The sequence below is a fragment of the Podarcis raffonei genome, chromosome 12, assembly GCF_027172205.1.
Source record: "Podarcis raffonei isolate rPodRaf1 chromosome 12, rPodRaf1.pri, whole genome shotgun sequence".
NCBI lineage: Eukaryota > Metazoa > Chordata > Lepidosauria > Squamata > Lacertidae > Podarcis > Podarcis raffonei.
In genome coordinates this window covers 39,177,693-39,202,552 of record NC_070613.1, presented here as the reverse complement: position 1 = coordinate 39,202,552, position 24,860 = coordinate 39,177,693, and the positions used below count along the sequence as shown (strand labels likewise).

General features: G+C 39.7%; 1 protein-coding gene across 15 annotated transcripts in view; it reads left to right on the top strand.

Annotated features, from left to right (window-relative positions):
* SATB1 (SATB homeobox 1) overlaps window positions 1-24,860 on the top strand; it is a 116,257-nt gene that overhangs the window by 31,676 nt on the left and 59,721 nt on the right. For all 15 annotated transcript variants that reach the window (XM_053359743.1, XM_053359728.1, XM_053359733.1 and 12 more), the window contains 3 exons: window positions 1,761-1,937; window positions 2,508-2,634; window positions 3,356-3,479. In XM_053359743.1, coding sequence (XP_053215718.1) covers window positions 1,766-1,937; window positions 2,508-2,634; window positions 3,356-3,479 — 423 coding nt within the window. In that variant the 5' untranslated portion in view covers window positions 1,761-1,765. The remainder of the gene's footprint in view (window positions 1-1,760; window positions 1,938-2,507; window positions 2,635-3,355; window positions 3,480-24,860) is intronic.

The following is a 24,860-nucleotide window of genomic DNA, read 5'->3' as shown; positions in this document are numbered from 1 at the left end:
TAGTGATGGGTCAAAGCATATTGTGAAGCAGATTTTATCCAAGCTCTGACAAGTGAACCAAGGAAGAAACCAGCAATTTACATTATAATATTCATGCTCTAGTCTTTTAAAAATAAAAACAAAAAACAACTTCCTGAAGCATCTTGCTATAAGATGCAAATTATTGGCAAATGTTTAGGTTTGTGGTCTGTGCTGAACCTATTCAGCAAACCAAGAGAAGCTTGTACATCTCTCTGAGCAACCCTGAAACGATTGATTTGCCAAACTGATTTCTCTGGTGGTGAACTGCTCAGTGCAGAGGTAATTCAAATGGAGCCTTTCACTGTAATCTGCTACTGTATGTGTAAGAGAACAAAATGAACAAAGAGATTCTATAGTTCAAGTTACCTCAATGTCTTCGATAAATCACTTTTACAAGTGCAGTATGCGTTATATACCTTTTCCAGGATTGGATGACTTCTGTAAATGTAGATAGGGCAGTGCTTACAGAGGCATTAACGTTGTAGGACTAATTGGCGATCCTGGGCGCCCTGTTAAAGTAACCTTTGCCATCATTTATGCTAAAGATTATGCCCTCCTGGCACTATGCCATGAGACATCTCCCGTGTAGCGGCTGTTTAACCCTTTCAGATCTTGTCAGTAAAAGGGTCTGATCTGCATCACTGTAGGTAGCCAGAGTTCTGCCTCTGGCTTAGTGGGATGTAGGTGTTTATATTTACATGCAACTTCCCTCTCATTTAAGTCATCAGCTGTAATTTCGCAAGAACAGCTCCTTCCTATAGCAAGTGAGTGATACTTGTACGGTGCTGCTTGAACAGTGGGCTATTACTCCAAATCTAGCTCAAATGAAAGCGAAATTTTAAGAGCCACAAATATTCCGATGTTTAAAAAAGGCCTAGCCTGTTTCACTGGCAATGCTGTCATCTCATTGAGATCAATGAGAGATGTGATGTATGATTTATAAACCTTTTCTTCATCTTGATACATTGGGACCACAGCAATGTAAAAATAGTCCCTTGAAATTAATTTAAAAAGAAAAAGGGAAGTTAATTATGTGCACACATGTATGGCACAGTATTTTATTTTTCACTAGTTAGCTGCTCAAAGTACATATAATGGCAGTAACTTGGGTTACAGTAAATGTGACATAATTAGAATTGTGTAGGTGTGTGTGTTTCTTTTCTTTTCTTTCCAGAATGTGTATCTTGTTAGATGTAACTTAAGTGTGTCCTGCTTATTTCCAAACAGTAAAAACAATTAGCATTAGATTGGGTGGGGTTTGGGGTTTTTTTGGGGGGGGGGGTTGCACTGTTTTGTAAATGTGAAATTTGAAGAACAGCCAGACAAAGGTGAAATTTTGTGACAATTAGTAATTCAGTATTTTTGGCACTACTAGGGAAGTTTTATTGTAAACAGAATTATGTTGATGGCATTGCAATGGCTTGCTCTGAAGCCTTCTGCAGTATGTATTTAAGTAGTCACATTGCAGACGCTCACAACAAATCAGATAGGACAACCAACATTATTTCTCTGCAGCCAACCCCACTGTTTCTGTAAGCAGGTACTGAATTCTAGAGCAGACCAAGACCTGTACATACACCTGTTATACCATTTTGTAGATGTATGCGTGTGATGTAGCCTATATCTGGCAGGAATCTCTGGGTAGGATTTCAGCTGCATAGCATTTCTTTGACAACCCATTTGGATAGTACATGTAAGTAACAAGGAAATTTTGATTTCTTAAAATTGTTGTGTTACAGGAACCATGCTTCCGGTTTTCTGTGTAGTGGAACATTATGAAAACTCCATTGAGTATGATTGCAAAGAAGAGCATGCAGAATTTGTTTTGGTAAGGAAGGACATGCTATTCAACCAGCTGATTGAAATGGCATTGCTGTCGCTTGGATATTCTCATAGCTCTGCTGCTCAAGCAAAAGGTAAACATCTCTTGATAAATTGCAAAACAGTCTTCATTTACTTTTAGTGGGGGGACTGGGCGGACAGGGTATTCCTTATTTTCAGATACGCCGTGCTAGTGCTTATAATCGGCAGCCATGTAAAATGTATATTTCAAATTTTGCATTGCATTTTTCTTAGCTTATATTTGCTCGTGTGAAATATTGCAAGTATGGCTTTGTTTTTAAATGTCTTCAGTGGAGTAACAATCCTTAATAATCTATACCACTGAAGATCCATAAGGAAGAGATACGTTTCAGCAGGTGGACAGTTGAGAAAGTTAACCTTCCCCCGCCGCCCAGGACTGAGCCATCTCTTATTGTTTCTTACAGGGAAATTTACAAGCGCATGTTTTTCAGTATAGTAACTCGCTCAATATCCACTCATCTGTTAATGTAAGAGAAGAGGACATACGTGGTTGACTGTGAATTTTAAAAATAGCTGCATAATATAAAAGAATCCCGTAATCATGGATTCTTTTACCTGTTTTCTTAAAATTACCAGCCCCACGATTGAAACCTCTTTTCCTGTAATCTTTCTGTCTGGTGCAGGACTAATCCAGGTTGGGAAATGGAACCCAGTTCCTCTCTCCTATGTGACAGATGCCCCTGATGCTACAGTAGCTGACATGCTGCAGGATGTTTATCACGTGGTCACACTGAAAATCCAGTTGCACAGGTATGTCACGCAGGGTGGCAGTCTAGAATTTGATATATTGTGAATATTCAGTTCCTGCTGAGTTAAGGCAGGCCACCCTTCAGAATAATACCTGCATTCTTTTGTTACTGCAGTTCTTCAGGACCCACCCCACGCCCCAAAATATTGTAGAAACCTTATATTCACAAAGCTGCGATTCATAGCTTTCCTTTTGGTATCTCATTAAAAGTATATTGCATTTTAGTCAATTAAATGATGCATTACAAGAAGGCATTTTACATAAAGTTTACTTAAGAGAAAAATATTTTTGCATATCATGAACAGCACCATCTGTGTGCGTTTTGAAAAAAAAAAAAGAATGACTTGTTCGCTCTTATTGTTGCTGTCGAGGTTTTTTAAATTTCGCTAAACTAAAAGTGGGGGAAGCTAATATATTAATTCTTTTCATGATCAGTCGTGAGAAGGCATTACACCTTAAATTGTTTTACCAAGCGCATCAGAGCAGGAAGGTAGAAGTAACATGAAAAAATAGTCGCCACATGCAGCTGATGTATAATTCATGCATCAATACAGCAGATGTGTTGTATAAAGTAATTAACTAATCGGAACAATCAGGAGACTGAGAGCAATCTCCAGATGCATCTGCTTGATGCACAAAATGAAATCTGTCTGTCTTAAAGGAATGTTCTGCAGCAGAATGCAATCTTGTAATAATCCTTTTTCTAATCTATGTCTCAAATAGTTGCCCTAAACTAGAAGACTTGCCTCCTGAACAATGGTCTCACACAACAGTAAGAAATGCTCTGAAGGACTTACTGAAGGATATGAACCAGAGTTCATTGGCCAAGGAATGTCCCCTTTCACAGGTACTTAGCATAACATGCAATAAATAACAAAACACCACAGGCAACATTGATTTGAGGTTCTACAGACTGTTGCCACTGGAATCTCTTGCCCAAAAAATGCAAATTTGCATTTACTGCCTCATCAGACCTTAAAATGTAGTAGATTTATTAAACAACTATTCAGGTTTAATCCTGTGAAAGACATACTGAAATAATATCAATACAAAGCTGGAGTTCGGTGCTTTTTTATGTCAGATATTTGAACTGCATTATTGTAACTTGTGTTAATAGAGCACATTGGGTGTGTGGCAGTAGTTAAACTTGGTCACACCTGCTGCTGAATCTGAATGTTGTGTTATATCAAACCAAACTAGTTTAGTATGCTAATTTATAAAAATAAAGAGTCACTTCAGTATTTTGTGTGAATGTATGATGTGTTCTAAACATCTACAAAAGAAAAAACAAAAAATTATTAGGACAAATCCAAATACATAATAACAGTATAATGGGCAAGACAGATTCCAGACATGCCACTTAAAAGTGCTTTTGAGCTCTTTCCCACTGTTGGTGTGCATTCACGAAATAAACGCAGTGCTAGCATCAGATTGTTAAAATATTGTAGATGTGCCTTCCTGCATGCGCATCAATTGCATTTCAGCTTTCCTGTGGTGTCGTTTTTGTGCCACCTCTGAACAGGTGCTTTCTATTTGAAGTGCTTCCTTTTAGTTCAGTGCCCAGTGTTATTCCATTATGTGAATGGCTCATTTCCATATTTTAACCTCTCTTCCTTGTATAGAAATACCTCTTTGGTCACTGTTGACAAGCAAGATTACCTGATTTCTCCTTTCTTTTCTGTAACCAGCGGCATGTGTCCAGTGACTATTTGAGTCACTATTCCCCACCCACTTGCTCTCTGATGCAACCCAAGAAGGGAAAATGTTGCCGATTTCACTGACACTTCCTCACCTAAATTTCATTATATTATTATTACTTGTGCCTACAGTGCGCATGTGTGTGCGGGCATACACACAAACCACATACCCAATTTTAAAAATTAGATTCATTTGCTCATGAAATTGATCAGGCTTTTCTCCAGACTTTTTTCTGCCAGCTTGCCAAGTTTCCCAGAACAGTGAAGCAAATAACAGTGGAGATGTCAGATAGAAAAAGAGGCTTCACACTCAGGTTTCACCAATCAACTCATGAGTAGAAGCAGGGCTCCCCCCCCCCATCTGGAACTCACTGGAGCTCAGTCCAGGCACCTCTCAGCTGAGCGCCATTGCCATTATAAGAGATCAAAGGAGGCATTCATAGTGAGTTCCGGCCCCTCTTTTTCTAGAAAAATAGCACTGAGTAGAAGGCATTAGACAATATAGTCTCATGCACCATTGGGCAACCATACCGGCAATGCAAGTGGGAACTGTCCCATACTAGCTAAGCAAGGGCTTTTGTGACATTTAAAGCATAACCTGTAAATAGTAACGAATGGCTAATTTATATGATGCAAAGCCTCCTAAGTCGTTATTGAACTGCTTGAAATGATCTTAATTCACAATGTATAAAGTATGTTAGCTCAGAAATCTTTCGAACAACTGTTTAACACAAGACAATCTTGTTATTTTAAATATTGTAGATAGAGGCTAAAATCTGTCGGTTTGAGGAAACCAAAGGCGTCCTCAGTATTCCGTGGCAGGGACAAGAATTAAGCTGATCATTTCCTGAGCTACAGATTTTATTAGTTTCTATTCTAGCTCTCTGATTATTTCTAGCCGAATTGTTGGTTTATCTATAGGTTTTATTACATTTGGGTCAGTAGGGTGGCTGGATTTTTATTGTGTTTAGGATATCAGCCTTAAAAATACATACTTGGAAGTGAATCGTACTGGAATGGATGGGTCTTGTTTCCACATAAATCTTGTCTGAGCTTGGATCTTTTGTTACTCAGAATTATCTTGCCTATAGTAAAACAATTTCATATAAATAATTTATAATCAAAATGGACATTTTATACATTTAAAATATAGCTCATGTGCCTCTGCTGACAGAAGCCTCTCTGATCCAGCAGAGGTTTCCATCAGTGAATCACCAAGGAAAGTGATTTTTGCCAGTGTCCCCTATTTCCTATAACACCTTTCATGCTGCTTCAAAGGGTCCCCCCAACTCTCTGGGGGAGATCAGGGGGGCTGGGGGGGAGAGAAAGGGAATCCATGAAAAATCACCTTCCCTCTCCCCCTTCCACTGACTGAATCAAAAGTGCTTTCCATCAGCAGAGAAGCACCATTATATACAACCCATCTTCTTCCGTTTCTGAAAGTCCTTTAGAATACGTTTATTTAGGTATTTAGGAAGTACCATATTTTTCCGTCTATAAGACACCCCCATGTATAAGACTGTTTTGGGGGACTCAGATTTAAGAAAATGGGGGGAGTAAGACGCCCGCTAATTTTTGACATTATTTTTTAGGAAAAAACCCTAGTCTTATAAATGGAAAAATATGATATATAAGCTTCAGAGAGATCACTAGAGTGTGGCTTTTATAGAGGAATCAATCACTACTATCTTTAGGAATTATAAACTATTCCAGCAGTATATTTGCAAGACTTAACTGTGCACAACCATTCCTTAGATTTCTGGATGCATGTGTGGACGTTGAAGTTAAGGAGGTCACATTCAGCTCAGTACCTGGATGGAAAAATGTGCGAGAATCCTGTGAAAAAGGGAGGTTTCCAGAGAAAGAATAGGACGCATGTTGTGAATATATACATTGCTTGTATGCATATATGCGTCCTTTGTGCACTGTTCTTAAACTGCTCATTTTTAGAGAATATGTAACACAACGTGATGCATGTTTACTCATAAGTAAGTTTACTGTCTTCCCTTGAGATTTACTTGGAACTGTGCACAGAAATGTAGTCACTTCACAAAACTATCTGATAACGTGAAGGCAGGAGACGTGCAAGTCAGTTATCTGAAGAGGCAGCATTTTACATATTTTGGTATCTTATTGCAATCTAGTTGCAGCTTGTCCACAAATGTAGATATGATGCAATGCTAAGCTATATTTGCTTATATCTGTACCTTTATGTAGCACTCCCAGTATAAGCTGCAGTTATATAAAGAAATAATTTTTACTGTAAGTGCACTTGAGAGCACTGAAATCAAGAATCTGGAAAACAATACATATTTTACAATAATTTAGATCAGTCTGTATCTTCCAAGTTTTATATGGCAAAACCAGGATAGAACATTATATATGTATTGGAAATGTTGTATTTCAGTTTGATTTGCATGGTTCATGATGCTGGTTTTGTTACAGCTAAAAGAGACAATCTGTTTGGGGTAAGGATTAATAGTTTTGTAATGAAGGATATTACCTTGTTGGGTTATCCCAGACACAAGCACCATGAGGAGAGAAAAGAGGGCCCCATCTATGAATGAGATGGGTTTGGATGGATCCAAACCCATACTTTGCAGCAGAAGCTATGAAGAATTATGACCATTGGCAATCAAGCTCAATTTACCCCATAATTATTTTTAAAATATTTTTTGTAGTTTGTATGATTCTGAGGTTTTGCTCCATGTGTTTATATGGCTGTCAAGTTCTTAAGACTTTCCTATCAGCCATAATGACTTTTTGAATGAATAAATAAAAGCCGATGATCCATTTTATCAAGGTTCCTTGCACCAAGCAAAATTAACTTATAGCCCTTGGGGCACATCAGCTCTGCTTTGCTTTCCTCCCCAGGGTTTTTTTCAGTTTGCATTTCATCCCAATCATTGTAAAGAATATTTGAGCTTATTTAGATATAGATATATAGGGAAGAACCCTAGTTTGATTACTTTTTTCCTATAAACTGTTTGGCTTCAAAAATAGATTTAAAATGTGTTTGTTTTATAACAATAATTTTGGAGTGAAGTTATAATCATTTCCAGAGGGATAGCTGTGTTGGTCTCCCTGCAGTAAAAACACAGAAGAGTCTTGTGGCACCATAAAGACTAACAAATTTATTATGGCGCAACCTTTTGTGGATTAAATGTAATCCTCAGTTGGCAGGTATTTATACACATGGACATAAAAGAGTGGGAAAGGTAATAGTTGGGAGTCAAATGGCAATGAAATGCAAAAAAAGTATGCAAAAAAAGTAAGAACCAAATTATCACAGAGCATCCTTTTTCTACTTCATTGCTGTTTAACTCCAACTTTTACACTTATGCATCTGTGTAATAAAGGTAAAGGAACCCCTGACAATTAGATCCAGTCGCAGACAACTCTGGGGTTGTGGCGCTCATCTCGCTTTACTGGCTGAGGGAGCTTCCGGGTCATGTGGCCAGCAGTGGCGTAGTGTGGGGGTGCGGGGGGGGGGGCCGGCCGCACCGGGCGCAACATCTGGGGGGGGCGCATTCGCACTCACAGCTCTCTGCCCCTACTAAAATCCATGGGTTAGGGGGCGCAAATTACTTGCCTTGCCCCGGGTGCTGACAACCCACGCTACGCCACTGGTGGCCAGCATGACTAAGCTGCTTCTGGCAAACCAGAGCAACACATGGAAACGCTGTTTACCTTCCCGCCGGAGCGGTACCTATTTATCTCCTTGCACTTTGACGTACTTTCGAGCTGCTAGGTTGGCAATGGGAGCTCACCCTTTTGCGGGGATTCGAACCGCCAACCTTCTGATCGGCAAGCCCTAGGCTCTGTGGTTTAACCCACAGCACCATCCGCTTCCCATCTGTGTAATAAATACCTGCCAATTGAGGATTACATTTCATGCATCTGATAAACTGGACTCTTAATCTACAAAACCTTATGGCATAATAAATGTGTTGGCCTTTGAGATACCACAAAACTCTTAGTTGATTTTGGTATAATCATTGTGTGTGGTTTGTGAAGCACGTGCCTGGGCTTTAATTTGTTATTTCTGTGCATGCATGAAACAGTGGAAACTAAAGCTGATGTTTATTTGGTCTAGTCTGAATTAAGGGCGGGGAGCAAGGAGAAAGTTGCAATATTAGAACTGGGCGTTTTCTGTCTTTTGTCCCCTCTGTACTAGAATGTTGTGAGAGATGCCGTTGTTTATCCACTAGAAAGTATGCATACAGCAGTTGTGCAAAATAACTTCTTACCTCCACAGCAGGTTGATCGAGAGTAATATTGCCCTGTTGTTCTCATACATATTGTTTGCATAAAGAAGTGCAAGATAACTTACAAAGTGCAACATAGTGACTGCATGTATGCTTTTCGGTGGATTATTAGAATTCATTATCAAGGTCTAGACAATCAGGATCTGTATATAAAGTTTTGTAAGAATGCTTAATTTTGCATTCAAACTTTAGAAGGGTTGGGGACACGGTGCTGACACTCTCCTTCTCCAAGGTAGGGCCATGTTAATGTATAAACTGTGCTCCATAGGTCTGCACAAGATAGGAAGAACAAGTCTTGGTAGTGTTAATTTCCTTGACGCCAATGAGATGTGTTGAGTTTGGTGACAGGGATAGCAGTTTGAATTATAACCACTTCTTTCCTCTTTACCAGTGCCAGGTATTCCTGCTAATGCCTTAAATTATGTGAAATGCTTTGTGTTGTAAAGAATTATGCTTATATCAACATAAATACTTGAGAAGCAAGGTGGGCATCTGCCACTAAACATAAGCAGCTCTCAGGATGGGACAGGGGACGCGGGTGGCGCTGTGGTCTAAACCACTGAGCCTAGGGCTTGCCGATCAGAAGGTCAGCGGTTCGAATCCCCATGACAGGGTGAGCTCCCGTTGCTCAGTCCCAGCTACTGCCAACCTAGCAGTTTGAAAGCACGTCAGAGTGCAAGTAGATAAATAGGTACCGCTCCAGTGGGAAGGTAAACAGTGTTTCCATGTGCTGCTCTGGTTTCGCCAGAAGCAGCTTAGTCATGCTGACCACATGACCCGGAAAAACTGTCTGCAGACAAACACTGGCTCCCTCGGCCAGTAAAGCTAGATGAACGCTGCAACCCCAGAGTCGTTCGTGACTTGACTTAACTGTCAGGGGTCCTTTACCTTTACTTTTAGGATGGGACAGAGCAGGGTGTGAAGGAGAAGCGAAGGGTGGGGAGATTGGCACAATGCGAATACACCAGTGAAGCCACTTAGAATACCGTAATCTCTCTGTTCAGCAGCTGACCAGTGTATGCGTGCCAGGGAAGGCATTGAGAGGGGAGAGCAGGTCTGTAGTGCTGGGCACCAGCCAATGCGTAGAACATGCAAGGGGCCTGCTGTCAATTCCCTGGAGACTCAAAGTCCTAGGCTCTTTCTCCTGACTGCAGCTGCTTTGCTGAGCATGGAAGTAGTGGCAGAGGAACAGGGCTGGCCTGAGACATTTGGGCACCTGAGGTGAACAACAAAATGGCACACACACCAGGGAAGAAGAAGTGAGCACAGATCTACATCAGGAACCGGGGGGGGGGGGATAAATATCTACATCAGAAACAAGGGGGTGAGAGAAGTTCTATACAGTGGTACCTCGGGTTACAGACTCCGCTAACCCAGAAATAGTACCTCGGGTTAAGAACTTTGCTTGAGGATGAAAACAGAAATCGTGCTCTGGCGGCACGGCGGCAGCGAGAGGCCCCATTAGCTAAAATGGTGCTTCAGGTTAAGAACGGACCTCTGGAACGAATTAAGTACTTAACGTGAGGTACCACTGTATCAGGAATGGGGGGTGGAGGTGGGAATGAAATCAATCTCAACTGATGGTTGAAGTGGGAATCAAAGGCTGTCATGGGATGGAAAGAAGCCCACTCTGAATAGCACTGGGTGGGTGCAGAGCCCAAGAATAGTGCAGCCTCCGCTAGGAGGTGGGAGGAGATCAGCAGTGTCTCCTGCATAGACGCAGCATGGGAGGGGGGCTGACACTGAGGGGACAGCAAATCTGGCCTCCAAGGAGCGTGCGACAACCATTGCTGCTGCAGCATGAGCAGTTGGCAATACATGCTTTAGAGTGCATACATTCTGCTGCCTCTGAGGATTCCGCTCCCTGAGGTGGTCGCTTGACCTTGCCTCATGTTCTGAATAGGCCTGAAGAAGTGGAGCGGCATCCTCCATTCACCTTACGTTCTTCCTCTTCCCGTATGGATTTATCCAAGAGGAAGAAGGCAAGGGAATGGGCAATAGTGCTGAGGAAAAGGTGTGCCCACTTAAAAAGAGGACTATCTTGCCCAAAGGCTCCCCCAAAACACGAAACCAAAACTTATTCCTCGTTATGGTATATAGGTACTGACTGCCTCAGTCTTCTACATATTACATAATTGGCCTTCAACTCTACTTCAACCATAGAAAATAATGTTCAACTTGCAGAGTTCACATGTTGCTGTGTGTGCACCTACATGTGTTCACAACGCTTCAACAGCATCAGTCATTGTATATCTCAGCAGTTGTAATAATGGTAAAAACCAGATTTGCGATTTCAGCTTGAACTCTGGCATAAGTGAATCCTAAAAAAAAAATCTAATAGGAAAATGCTCTAAAAGCTAACCTCTCTCCCCCACTGTTGTAAAAACTGACAAGGTACTGCAACCCTAATCCTTGCCCCCGCCTCTCCCCATATCCCAAGATAGACATCTCTATCAGCAGGCCATTAGGCAGTTTTTGCTTGAGGGTTTGGAACAGGTAGTTGCCGATTCTGTTGTCTAAGGCCTGGTATTTCACATCCCTTAAAGCTTTTAAAGGAGGCGTTTTTATTTCATTAGCAAAATCAAATTGTGTCAAAGAGCAGCAATATACACCGCTTGCCTCAAGCTCTAGAATGGCCTTGTGATATCATTAAATTACAGTGCATTTTTATGCACAACACAGCCTTTTTATATCACCTTTACAGATGTTTATACGTTTCAGGGTCCCCCCCCCCCAATCATTCCAAGCAACTTTATCCTTGAAAAGAATATTTTACAAGAAGGTTGTCATTTTCTAAAAATTCCTATGTTAAAAAAAGGGGGGGGGATCTGCAAAGTATAAATTGATGGGCCAATGTAAATCAAGGACCCTAGCTTGCAGTGTCTGCTTGTGTGATGAGATGTTTCTTTCTGAGTCACATTTCCTGATTGATTGATTGATTGATTGATTGATTAATGTATATACTGTCCCTCATCAAAAGATACCAGGGAGGTTCACAGAATAAAATACAAAGATAAAACACAAGTAAGCAATTAAACCAAAACACAAAACAATGCTCCCCATTCCCACAGACACATTTAAAAGGCTGTAGAATATTGATTATAGTGATATTATCTAAATTTGAAATTGAGAAACAGAAACAAGAAACTACTACGAGCTGAGCCCAAATCTTCCAGTTCTAAAAATTGGGGCTTTTTTATGACTCTTTCAAAACTCTCTTGTATTTGCCAAAAAGAGGTGCCACAAGCAAGGAGGGCTGAAGTGAGAGAGGACTTTAAAATTCTACATGGCTCTGCTACAGCATCCATTCCTGACTGGGAAACAAAGTTCCCAGTGCTTATCTGCTTAATGGATGGAGCTGGGAGGCGTGGGGAGCATTTTACGTATAGCAATAGATTATTCTAGGCTTTAAAGAATACTCCTTTACTGTTGCCGAATTGCTCCCTGCCTCTGTCTGCAGTTTGCCAGGGTATGTTTTGGGAACGTTGGGCTAATGGAAATAGTGGTGGTGAGGAAAATTTTCTCTGTTTTTGTGTTTTCATGATTTATTGGCGAACTCTCAGAAAGACCTCAAGGTCTGTTTGTTTATTTTGTCAGAGTTCTCAGAGAAAGCTTACGTAAAATGAGTTAATTACGAAGCAAGTTTGTGGGGGATGGTGCTTGCCCATCTGTAATTGCTTAGATAAAGTTGGTGGTGTGTCCATTTCCACACTATCTGTAGAATAACAACATCCTATAACCAATCAGATTATCAGAATTCTCTTGCCTGTTTTGTCAAAATGCCAGGCAAGAGTAAAACAAAGTTCTGAGTGGAGAATAGTAATGGGGAAAGAAACTAAAGGGGTATCCCACTGGAACATAGTAAGAAAATAGACCAACACAATGTGTTTTATTAAGACCTTCCAGTTACTCTCTTTTGCAATCCCACCTTTTAATTCTCCCTCTCCTCTTTTACCCCTGAGCAACCATGGAAGTACTAACCACCGGAGTTAGATTACAAACACTCTTGAAAGACAACTTTCGTAATTATCCCCTCATTCATTTTTAAAAAAAAATTATTAGGATTACAATAAATTTATACACATGGCTAGAATAGTAGAAGAATATACAGTGGCCTTAAAATTCTGTCTTGCTCTTCTACTTTTTATTGATGCTGCTGCTAATTCTTAAGAATGGATGTGTTATGTTTGGGACACTTCCATTCTCCTCCATATTGCCATTTTAGCTTGTTCTCCTGTGGAATGTTCTGGTACTTTCTCCCGACTTGTTAGATAAGCCATTTTCAGTATTTTTATGTGAGGAAACATTAATAATGCCATATTCACAAGGGTAAAATAATTAGAGGTGTGCACCAGTCACAAGATTCAACTTGCATCTGTAGCTTTGGGAAGCAGCCCAATCTGTTTCAGAACTGCTCTGTGCCTTTCCAATTCAGATCTAATTCATCAGATTAGATCTGTTAAAAAATGAAGCTCTGTTTCCTCCCACCCATTTCACTCTAATGGGGAATTTAAAAATGGTTATAACTTTTCTTTTTCTTTTTCACAAAAGTGGATGAAATTTGAAAGCAAAAGAGCCCCTCTAGTTTAGATTAAACCTTAAAGGCAGACACATCAAGGCGTTTTAATGCAGGGCACTTTTAAAAGTTTGTTTTAAAAAGAAAAAAAGGTCTTTTATTTTTTTTACAAGACACGGATGTAAATTGCAGGCATGGCCACTATTTCTGAAGAGATGAAGCCTGCTACATTTCAGAATGATAGATGCAGCCATTGTCCTACAAGTCATTCTCCACCCCCAGACTTTATTTGGAAGTGGCTAAATGCAATGGCAGAGGATCCCCAGGAAAGTCTGAAGTGGGGGGAAATGTCAACCCTTTTACCACAATAATTGTTGATGAGGTGACAGACTTTTCCCAGCACCCAAAAAGAGCAACAGATTTTTTGCAATAGAACCTGTTTCCTATAGGAGAGAGGTATCACCACTGACGTGCATAGGTTGTGGAGGGGGGGGAGCATAGATTCAAGTAAAAAGCAAGCACAGTGTTTAATATTTATTTCAACATTCTTTTCCCAAATCACTCTGATTGGAGTTTCCCAGGAAAATAATTCTCTCATTAAAATCTAGAGCTGTCTGTCAAAATTAAGGATCTTCCTCTCGCCTCTCCACAACCTCCATAGTTAGTTTGGTTTTTCTAAAAAAGACACAGAATTTACATTAAAAATGCAGTGTTTTTTAAGCAAAGTGAGTCAGGATAGGGAGGCTCTGATCCAGCTTGATGTGCCATTTTAACAGTGCATTCTGATTTGGGAAAATGGGGACCCCACCCCTGTTTAACCTCCTAATTCTGAAAATTACACAGAGCCAATACATACCCCTAAAAATAATATTCCCTTTGATACTTTCCAGGTCAAATTTCCTTTCAGCAGCCTTGAATGCAAAATGGTTCCTAAAAATTTGGAAGCTCAGCGGCAGTAAGACCCGATGACCGTGCTCATGTACCTGTATATGAGTACTACAGCACTATATAATGCCCATACCAATTACAAAGTGTTTTAGCGCCTATGGATTTTAGTTTGCACCAAGCATAATTTTGCTCACTCTGCTTAGTGCCTTGTTTGTTCTGTTCAGGAAAAAGAACTGAGAAGTATATCTGAGCTATGTTTCCATGGAAGGAGAAAACATATTCTTCTATATGAACAACAGACTGGTTCCAAGATACTTTCTGTTTTGGATTAAAAAAAAAAAACCTGCGCTACATAGATGACAATTTTACTATTTTATATATAGTTTCTTAGAGGGTTGAAAAAAGCAATTGTAATTAGTGGAAGCAGTGTAATATGTCTGCACACACTTGCACTATAATGAAAAAATCAGTTTTACCTGCCCAGCCGTGAGGTGGCTTTTGCAAGAGTTGCAGTAGTACCTGACACATACAGAACAGACACATGCTAGTTTGTGTTTTAGAGAGTTGCAGGGGAAGCGCAGAACTTTGAGAGTCTTGGTTCAGGTTCTATACAGCAGACACAAGCACAGAGCTTATTTCAACAATAATTTCTGTTAAATATACTAGTGCTGTAAGCTGTGTACATTAATTTGCTGTTTGTTTTTAATTTGTAAACCTCTGTTTTCATTTTATGTGGGAACTTTAAAATAATATTTGACAGTGTTTTCACAACATTGTGGCCCAGCTGTCCTGAAGGGTTGCTACTGTGTCGTCAAATAGAACTAATTTTAGCCCGAGTAAACCATAGACCTGTGAAATGGCTTAAACATGTAGTAGCTCTCACCCAAAGTAATGGATATGAAAAAATTATTTCAGGTCCAGTGCAGATAGATAGAACATTGATAGAGTAATCCTATATGCGTCATCTCAGAAGCCCTACTGAGTTCAATGGGACTTACTCTCAGATAAGTGTGTATCGGATGATTCCCCCCCACTCCCAAATAGCAAAAAATACCAAACTCAGTATGAGGAGAGCTATTTTAGCTGTACTAGTAATCATAACTACCTACACTCACTTGATCACACCTAACAGTGATACATTTTCTATGAAGTACGACATTCGTCACATCAGCCACTGCAATGAAAAAAATATTGCTTACTTTAGGTTAATCACTCCTCCCACTATTTACATTTCTGATCATCCCGAATGATTAAGGCCTGTTATTCAGTCATCTTAGATGCAAAAATTGCTTTAATAATAGAAACTACCATTTCTGTCTTCATAGAGGTGGGTGATAGATAGCCTCACTGAAGTGAAGGCATGATGTTTTAACTCTCTGCAAACCAAGGTTTCCTACTTTCTACTTCCTTCTTTAGAGAAAACCCACCTCTCTTTCCTTGCCTGCCTTTAATCATAGTTTAGCATTGCTTGTGTATGAATGATAATATGGTTAATACTTACTATGGTTACAAGAAGGTGAAAATCCTACATTTGGCTCCCAGTTTCCTAGACAATGATTTGTCTCACCAGTATGGGTTGGAAATTGACTTATGCTCAGCAGAGTTCTGCTCACACTGCAGGAGGGGGTGAAGGCAGTTTTTGCCTATCCCTTTTCTCTCTGTGCCCCCTGAAAGCCTTCTCTGGTGGTTTGGGTGATCCCCCAGAACAGCACAGGCAGCTGTAGGTAGAAGAGAAAATGGGTGAAAATTGCTGCCCCTGCTTCCTCCAATAGGCAGCCTCTTTAAATCTCATTCATTTCCATGAATAGAAGCAGCTCTTTCATTCACAGAAGGAACTGTCCTGGCTGCCACCCAAGAACAACAACAGGTGTACTTTCTTGGAAGTAAGAAGCCAAGTTTTATTCAGACAGCATAAACTCAGCAACAAGAGAAGAGCAGAAATTAGTTCAGATGCCCCTGGACATCAGCGATGAAGCATAGATCAAACCAAGCTTTAGGGTTCCCTAAATGCATTTCAGGGACAAGACCAGAAGTCAGGTTTGCAGGCTCAGGAGCTGCAGTCTGAGACTGTGCATGAATGAGCATGAAGCTGTTCCAACAATTGGCCGCATCTACCCCGCCCCTTTAAACAGATGTGCAGACCTAGCCAGGCCCTCCTTCTTGGAAACTGGGTCTGCCCCTGCCTGTGGAGGTGTTGTCGTTGCTTCGGAGACAATAAATGACTTTCATTCTCCCTTGACAGCTCAGACGGTGCCATGGAGCTCTCCCCTCTGGCACTGAAGGGGCCTCCCTGGCATTGGATAACCTCACCTCCTCCCACTAAACCAGGGAAGAGGGGGTCTGTGAGACTTTCAGAGGGAGATTCTCATTAGAAAGGCTCAGCTCCTGGTCCACGGCTTGAGTGGGAGACTTCCAATAACCATTTGTCTCTTCCTCCTATTCATCGTCACCTGAATCCTCAGGGAGGGAAACACTTTGGATCCTGCCCACTATCTGTACTAGAAGAAAGAATTTTGTGGAATGTGGGGTTTTTTCTTGTAAAGCCAGCAACTAGACATCTTGAGCTGAATAGATGAATATAAACATTTCAGGACTGTAAAGAAAGGCAATATCATTGTGGGATAGATAAGGAATCCAACATAAAACAACAAATTATCATTAATGGAAGGGAAGGGGCTACAGAAGTTGTATATGGTAGAAAACATGTCAGGGTGTTGTTGTTTTTAATCGTGTGTACTGTAAGATATTGTACAGTTTTCCTCAACTGACAGTATTTGTAGTGAATTTGAGGCTTTTTAATGCTTCTTAATGTACCTATGTATTTCATAATTGTACAGTAAAAGTTTCAGGTTACAAACCCTAACCTAATAGAGGTCACTTTCCATTCTGGAATAGACTTTCCATTCTGTTGGAAAGTTTTATTGTAGACTGGTGTCAATACTATAACATAATAGGAGAGAGAATTTAAACATCAGAGCCTTTAGTTGCTCTGTTGTCTAGCCTTTGAGATCATTGCTATTGAAATGAAACAAGCTTGGACTACAGAGGCTTTTAAATCTAGACTTAAAAGCTATTTGTTGATCTTTTTTATATTATTCTATTAAGGATTGTATAAATTTAATGTAACTCCTAATGTTGTCAAAGTGCCATGGTTACTTGCATAGTAGATGTTACAACATTCATAACATTTATACTTGAATATGCAGCATTGATATATGACCATAAACAGTTCATATAGATAACATTCAACTGCTAACTAAACATTAGAACAAAAAAGTGAAATATTATTGACAATGGCCTTAACTTAAAGCATAATTTTATTACGCTAATTGGTTTTGGCTTTGTGTACTTGCTCCTGCTGGCCACATGACCCGGAAGCTGTCTGCGGACAAACGCCGACTCCCTCGGCCAGTAAAGTGAGATGAGCGCCACAACCCCAGAGTTGTTCGTGACTGGACTTAACGGTCAGGGGTCCCTTTACCTTTACTTGCTCCCGAAATGTATGGCATACAATCATTAGAAAATTCTTCGGGGGTGGGGTTTAAGGGTGGGGCAGAATGTAGGAAAAACATCAAAGTTCCCAGTCTGGAGAATGCCATTGCAGCTAGGAAGAATGGGAAATGGAAGAGTCACTTAAGCAAGTGGTTGTAGGGAGAAAACGCATCAGGTGAGAGTCTAGATAATGAGGGTGGGAGAATATTAAGGTCTTTGCTGGCATGCCAGTTTCATTCTGTCCTTTGATCAAATAATCTGATGATGAGTTTATCAGATTTTAATCTAGTTGTACTATTTGTTTCCCACAACATTTTACTGGAGTGAGTCCATCTCTCACCTCATCTTATTTCTATTCATTGCCTTTATCCTTGCTTTTTTCTTCTGTTCGTTCTGAATTTCACACTGCCTCACCCCCTTAGACCTGATACCTTATTGTAATTAAGCCAAAATACTTGTAATAATCACACATTTGACCCTTGCTTCCTCTCCCCTCCCCTTTCGCTTCTATATCTCTCTTCTGGATTGTAGGCCACTTGGGGTAGGAGGAGGGCTGTTGCATCTGTTCTGTGTAAAGTGTCATGTGCACAGGATTCAAGCTCAGCTGGTTTTTTCCTCACCTATTTCATCATTTGTATCCTGGCAATGGCCCGGGAACTGAACAGCCTCTCCTGATTCAAAACTCATTAAGAAATAGAACTAAGTGTAATCGGCATACTGATAGTACCTCACCCTAAAACTCCTAATGACCACTCCCAGTGGCTTCATGTTGGTATTAAACAGAAGCAGATATAAGATAGTCCTCCTGGTTGTTGTTTATCCCATTCCTTTTGTACACTCCTGATAAAAATCACATATCTGGTCAAATGTTATGCATTCTTATTTGAATAGGTTTTCACGTGTTGAAAAGCGGGGGAAGTTGCATGAAGATTTTTACTTTTGCAAACAGTGTTTCATCTAGTACAATTTTTTCGGGGGGGGGGGAGAAGGGAGAGAAATGAAAGAGCATGTAAGTGTTGACCTATTGGAAGTGCATTCCCTTGACACATTCAAAACACATGCAAAAATGGTGCTGGTTCAGAGCAAGCCTTTTCACAGCTTTCTCTACCGCCCAGCCCCAAATTGTTCACCTTATTCCTAGCAATAGTTAAGGCCATCATGTTTACGTTGTGAAACACCCTGAGATCTGTGGGTGAAGGATGGCATATAAATGCAATCAATCAATCAATCAATCAAGTAGCCAATCCAGATTTTGGCTACATGGTGGTGCCACTAAGGTAAAAGGCAATGCCATCACAATAATCTTCATCTATAAAATATTCCCTACATGAAGGACATAAGCCAGAGAACTATGCCACCGCGCCTCCGACTGGCTGACGTTCTTCTTCTTCTTCCAGGCTGTCATTCTGCAACATGTCATTGACACAATAATAACAAATTAGTGGTGGATTTATACTGGACCAGCCATGCACCATTCCACTTCATTAGTGGGTCCCCAGATGTTGTTGGACTACAACTCCCATCATCCCCAAGTGCTGGCCTTGCTAGCTAGGGGTGATGGGAGTTGTAGTTCAACAACATCTGGCGACCCACAGGTTGAGAAAGGCTGCTCTACAATGATGCCCAGTGTTAGGGAATCATTTCAGTCTGGAAGGGCACTATAGTGCAATACAAGCAGGATGAGCCACTTGCCTGATTCCCCCCCCCCAAAAAAAGTGTGAAAATTGCAGTATTTCAGCAGGAAGCTTCTGGACATTAGAAATGAAGCAGTATGTCCACCTCAAGACTTTTATAGGCACAGTATTGAAAATGTAATCACATATAACTGCCCTGACAACATAATGAGCCCAAATTATCATGTATAAACTGTAAAAAGGACATTTGAAGGGCCCCTCTGTCAGACTAGTTTTTAGAAGGGCAGCATGCTTTCTTTTCTAATATGGGGAAATATTTTAAATGTGTTTTCTCTAATCTGAAGTGATACGGTCCTTAGCTTTTCCTTTCAAATGAAGAACAATGCGAATAAAAAGTACCTCAGATAGTTTCCTTTTCCTTTCTTTTTCCTGGATGTATGTGGCCTAATTTGTTTTGCATAGACTGGTAGGCTATCAATGTTCTACGAGTGTTGTCACAGTATTGTATAGAACAGCTCTTGCGCATTCTGGGGCTTGACAAACTTATTTGCACAGTTGGTCACTGTGTGCCAATTCAAACTGTCAGTTTAAAGCTGCACAATGAAAGGGAAAGTTACGTGAATGGGACCCAAGTCCATTGCAGGCTAAAGCTTTTAGCATGGTAATAGATACTTGGAATAATAAATCAGATATGGGGTTATCTGTGTTTCAGTTTGTCCACCTTCATAGGCTTCTGCTTCCATTTGCATTGTAGCCTTTAATGCCTTGCCTTTTATCATTATAGCTCCAGATGTGTCCTGGACATTGTGGATTTTCTAGGGTGAAACTGTCTTAGGTGTATCAATAGGTCTTGAAATATCACAAGACATTTCCATTTAAACATGAAAAAACACCAAAACCTTGAGTCCTAATATTGGTGTATTGTAGCAACAATTTCATAATTAAACTTTATAAATCTACCTATGCATAGGATGCTGTACTTCCTACTCACTGATCCATCTTCAGCAAAGGTCATCAATGAGCTGACAAATGTGTCCAGTTGACCTTTTATCAGTTGCATCTGATAACTCTTTCACTTTGTCGAAAACAGGAGCTAGCAGCCATAACTTCCAACTTTGTATTTAATGGATTGCCTACTGCAGGGCACTATATATTATCCCTGAGGACAATTCTGAAGATTCACAAGCTGCAGCTCACCTCTTGACTGTAGAATGAGTAGTTGCACTTGAGTAAAAGTAACTCAAAGTCCAAGTGAAGACTCTCAGCATTATCAGATCATCAAGTCACAGTTCCAGATTTGCCACGCTTGTGACGAGGGTTGTCTTGAAAATGACGGTTCCACTTTATCTGTCATAAAGGAATGCCAAATCTTATTTAAAAGTGTCTGGAGCTTCTAGTAACAATAGAAGAAGACATTTCTGACATTTTCAGAGGAGTGGGATACCATCTGTGTAATAATTTTAAGGAGTTTTCTCTAAGAAAACTGTAAAAAACATTATAAGAGTCATGATTCCCAAATCTTACTCCAATCCTTGGGAAGAAATTATATGCCAATATCTAGGTCCTATATCTTTTTAAGGTGTTCCTGAGGTCCACGAGTTATATTAAGCAATATAGAGTGCAAATTAAAAAGGAATCCTTTCCCCTCTGTACCAATAGTCTTTCTCCTCCTGCCTGTTGAGCTCTTCTGAAGAAGCCCTGATATTTGAGGGACTGGAAAAAGCTGGTAGGAGCTGGCCTTTTTCTGAAGGTTTAGAATATCTTTCATGTTCAGATCCACCAAGCTTCTTCTGTCTAATCACCTTTATGAAGAAATGAGGGGTGTTGTTTTTTGTTATACTAATATTATATAGCAATTTCTTTTGGATGGTTTAGGAATCATTTCATCTTAAAATTGACATCAGTTTCAATACTCACTTGCGGAGCTGAAGTGTAAGGACTAGGTTTTTCCTTTTCTTTTTGCTAAATAGCTATGCAGACCCTGGTCCATTGAGAACAAAATCTGGTGGTTGTCCATTTCAGACAGAAGGATGTAATGAATGAGGGCAACACAAGCAAGGCTTGTGGGTGGGATGGGAGTATTGACTGGAGGGTTGTGGTTTGTTTTTTCTTCAAGTACATGCAATGTGAATCTGAAATCCATAGTCATGGATTCTGGTATCATTTACATTGGATATGCATGACGTGTTTGTTGGGGGGCTATGGGCATATGTGTTTTCAGAAACTGAAAAATTAGGTTATCAGAAGCCCTTTAAAAAACCCTAATGTTTGAAATGGCCTTCCCCTACCCACTCCTCACTTCTCTTCTGTATCTGATGAATAGAAATGAGAGTCTATAGAATTGGGAACAGCCTTAAATAGTACTGGGTGAAGGGAAGAGAGACAGAAAGAAGAAAAGGAACCAGTACTTTGACAGATTGTTCATTAAATGTCCCTTTTATTGAGAATTATAAAAACAAGGTGCTTAACACTGCTGGGTCATTAATGTGATACATTAAAAGGTTACTGTCAAGATAATTTTTCAGTTCTGAAAATTGTCGGTAAGGGTTTATGGACAGTGCTCTTAATATTCTGCTTCGAAGATAAGGTATCTTTTAACTTGCCACTTGACAAAATCATTATGTTGTTATAAGCCTACTCGTGGAGAGTGTGATTAATGTTAAAGCATAAATAAAACCTTATTTGAAGTGGGGTGGGGGGAGACTTGGGTTGCTTATAGCAAATCCTAATTTAACAGATGTTGACTTGTGTACAAGGTGGTGATGTGGAAATACTGAGTGACAGGATAGTATACAATTAACCTTGTTTAATTCTTTCATTGTCTTCCACCTACAGTGTGGCATTTCAAATCCAACGCTTCCTTTCCAATAGAATTAGGGGGAACCGCTTTGCTGATATTAATTAGCATTTGTGATACAAATAGCCATCTTTTCGGGTATTTGTGAGATCTCCATTTTCCAAAAGATTTTTTTTTTTGAACTCCTAGAAATGTGCTGGCAACACATGGATGGGAAGAAATAAGAGAAACTCTCTAGCAAGCTCTGTGCATAAAAGGAATATTGCATCTTGCACACTCCTGATTACCCTGTATAAACAGCTTTTGACATCTGTCTTTATAGTTTTTGAGGAGAGGAAGACTTTGTTAAAAGAACCATTTTTGTATAGCAGTCACCATTTCAGACTTGCTTTACCTGTAATATGAAAGCAGATGGTCTGCATGTCTTTTGAATATTTATAACTATCAAAAACAATCTCTTGTTATTCACCCTTAGGCTTATGAGATGTCAGGACTGTTCTAGTTGGGGGGGAAATCATCTTGGGTGTTTACAGAAAGAGGATTACATTGAGCTGAAATGACTATACATTTTCCAGTTTAATATTTGTCCATCAGCTGTTTAATCGTATTTAGATAATTGTGTAAATAAGTTGCTGTAGCCCTTGCCCCCTCTGCTGATAGAGCTTGAAAGCTTTCAAGAACAATGAGCCAGTTATATAAATGATTCTTTTTCATTTCCAGTTTAAACAATCAGAAAGCACTATGAAAGTTCTGGCTATGATACTTTTGGAAGGGCATACTTTTCACATGCAAAAATAGACTAAATATCTCTGTTCTTGCAGTCATCTTAGAACATCTATTTCTTAAGTTGCCTCCTAGGTCAGATAGCACTTTTTTGTAAATTCGTATCTTCTTTGATGAAGCTGTTCTTGGTCTTCTTTACAGATATGTAAAAAATTATACTTAAAAATGGCGAGTGGGGGGTGGGTGGCATGGAATTTGGGGACAGTGGAGGATAAATGGTTTTGTGACCTGAAGCTGAGCAATCACAGATAACAGATTTTGTAGTGGCTGGTTGATTTGGCAGCAAAGCATGAACAGTTTTGGTTTAGATGATTGAACTGACCTGATTAACGTTGTTTTTTCCGTTGCTTCCCAGAATGAACAACAATGCATTTTTAATCATAAGCCATTTACGACGAGAGAACCTACAGGTCATAGTTAAGAAAGGCCATCTATAATATGCTGTACTGGTTGATGAAGATTGGATCAGATATAAAAGTACACCTAGGGATAAATCTTCTCTTGTCTTATGAATAAACAATATATATAAAAAAACAGACGAGAGACCTCAGGTCTTCCCCGCCCCTTTAAATCACAAAATGTATACGAAATTACTGAGATGCCATCTTATCCCATATTATGCGAGGCTAGGATTCAGAATATAGGATACATTTTAAAGCTGTCTAGATGAAGCAAAAATGAACTTGGGTGGTGGGTGGGAATCAATCCCTATTGCCACATAGTTATGGAAGAGATAATTATAAATAATGTATTTGGCTGTAAAAGAAAGCTCAGTCTGTGGCAGATGGTAGCATCCCAGTGTAGTAGGGCTTTTGGAAAGGTGGCACCATTTCAGATCAAATCTTCATCAGACTCTCAGAAAAAGAACTACAAGTACTGTGCATGTATAAATTTGGGTACTTTTTGATCTTAGAGACACATATGAACTCAAGCAATTTCGCAGTGGATGTGCAGAGACACAGAGATCTGTCGGCAGTTTAAATTGTCCAATTTTTTTTCCTTTCCCAGGAAAGGGCAAAAGCTGTTACCAGTGTCACTATCTGTGACGCTATAACTTTCTATATTTTATGTTATTTCTTTTTTGCAGCCATAGGCAGCACGGAGAAAATAACTGAAAATACGTCTTTGCAAATCTCTTTGCCAACTAGCAATATTTAAGTTAACTTTAGAAGTATTTGAAGCGGAAAGAAAAATGGTAAAAGCCAGCTACAGAAAAATCTCAGTGCGAACCTTTAAATGTATTGCAGTGTTATATTCACTTGGGAGTTGTATATTTGAAAGATAATATATATATATGAAAAAGTCCTTTTCATGTGAAATTGAATGAACACAAGATTGCCTTGCAGAGAGTTGACAACAGTAATCTTTTAGCTGTCTTTCTGATATGATACTTAGCTAGCACGTGACAACAGGATTGACAGCCGCCTGTCATTTTATAGACTTGAAAAGTCCCACAGGTGTTAATTCTCATGATGTCTTTATCTTGGCACTTTGATTTTGGACTTCCATGATTTCTGCCTCATGCCATTGCTTCACCATACATAGTCCTTGTACTTTTTTGATCCTCTGCTACCCACCTTTATAGATTCATAAAGTAGTATTACAAAGAAGGTAGTTATCTGATCAAAGCCCTCTGGTTCATTGTAAGAGTTATGATTAAAGAAACTTAGATGGCTTGTCACCCATCTGTAAGGATGGGAAGAAGGTCTAATATACTGTACCACACCCAACAGGTAAATTGTGTTGTCCTCTGAAGGTGAGAATTACAGATGCAAATTGGGGGGGGGGGATTGAACTTCACTATAGTACCTGGTATAAGAAGCTCAACCACTATCTCTGCTTTGAGTGAAGGGTGGATCCATTCAGATTCATCTTAATGTATTAAATTGATATATTTCCTTGCGTATGTTAAGGATTATTACTTATTGAGCCTGAAAACTAAAAATAGCACTTGGTTAGTGGGGGAAGTAGGGGATAAAATTATTCTAGGAAATCATTCTTTATAGAAATACTATTACAATTTTAGGTTTGCATAACTAAATAATACCAAATGAATATGATGCAAATATTGAATCTTGTAGCTTCCTTCAATAAGACTTATAAGCCGATATCTTTGATCATTCATTATAAATTGGTCCTGGTTTGCCATTTTT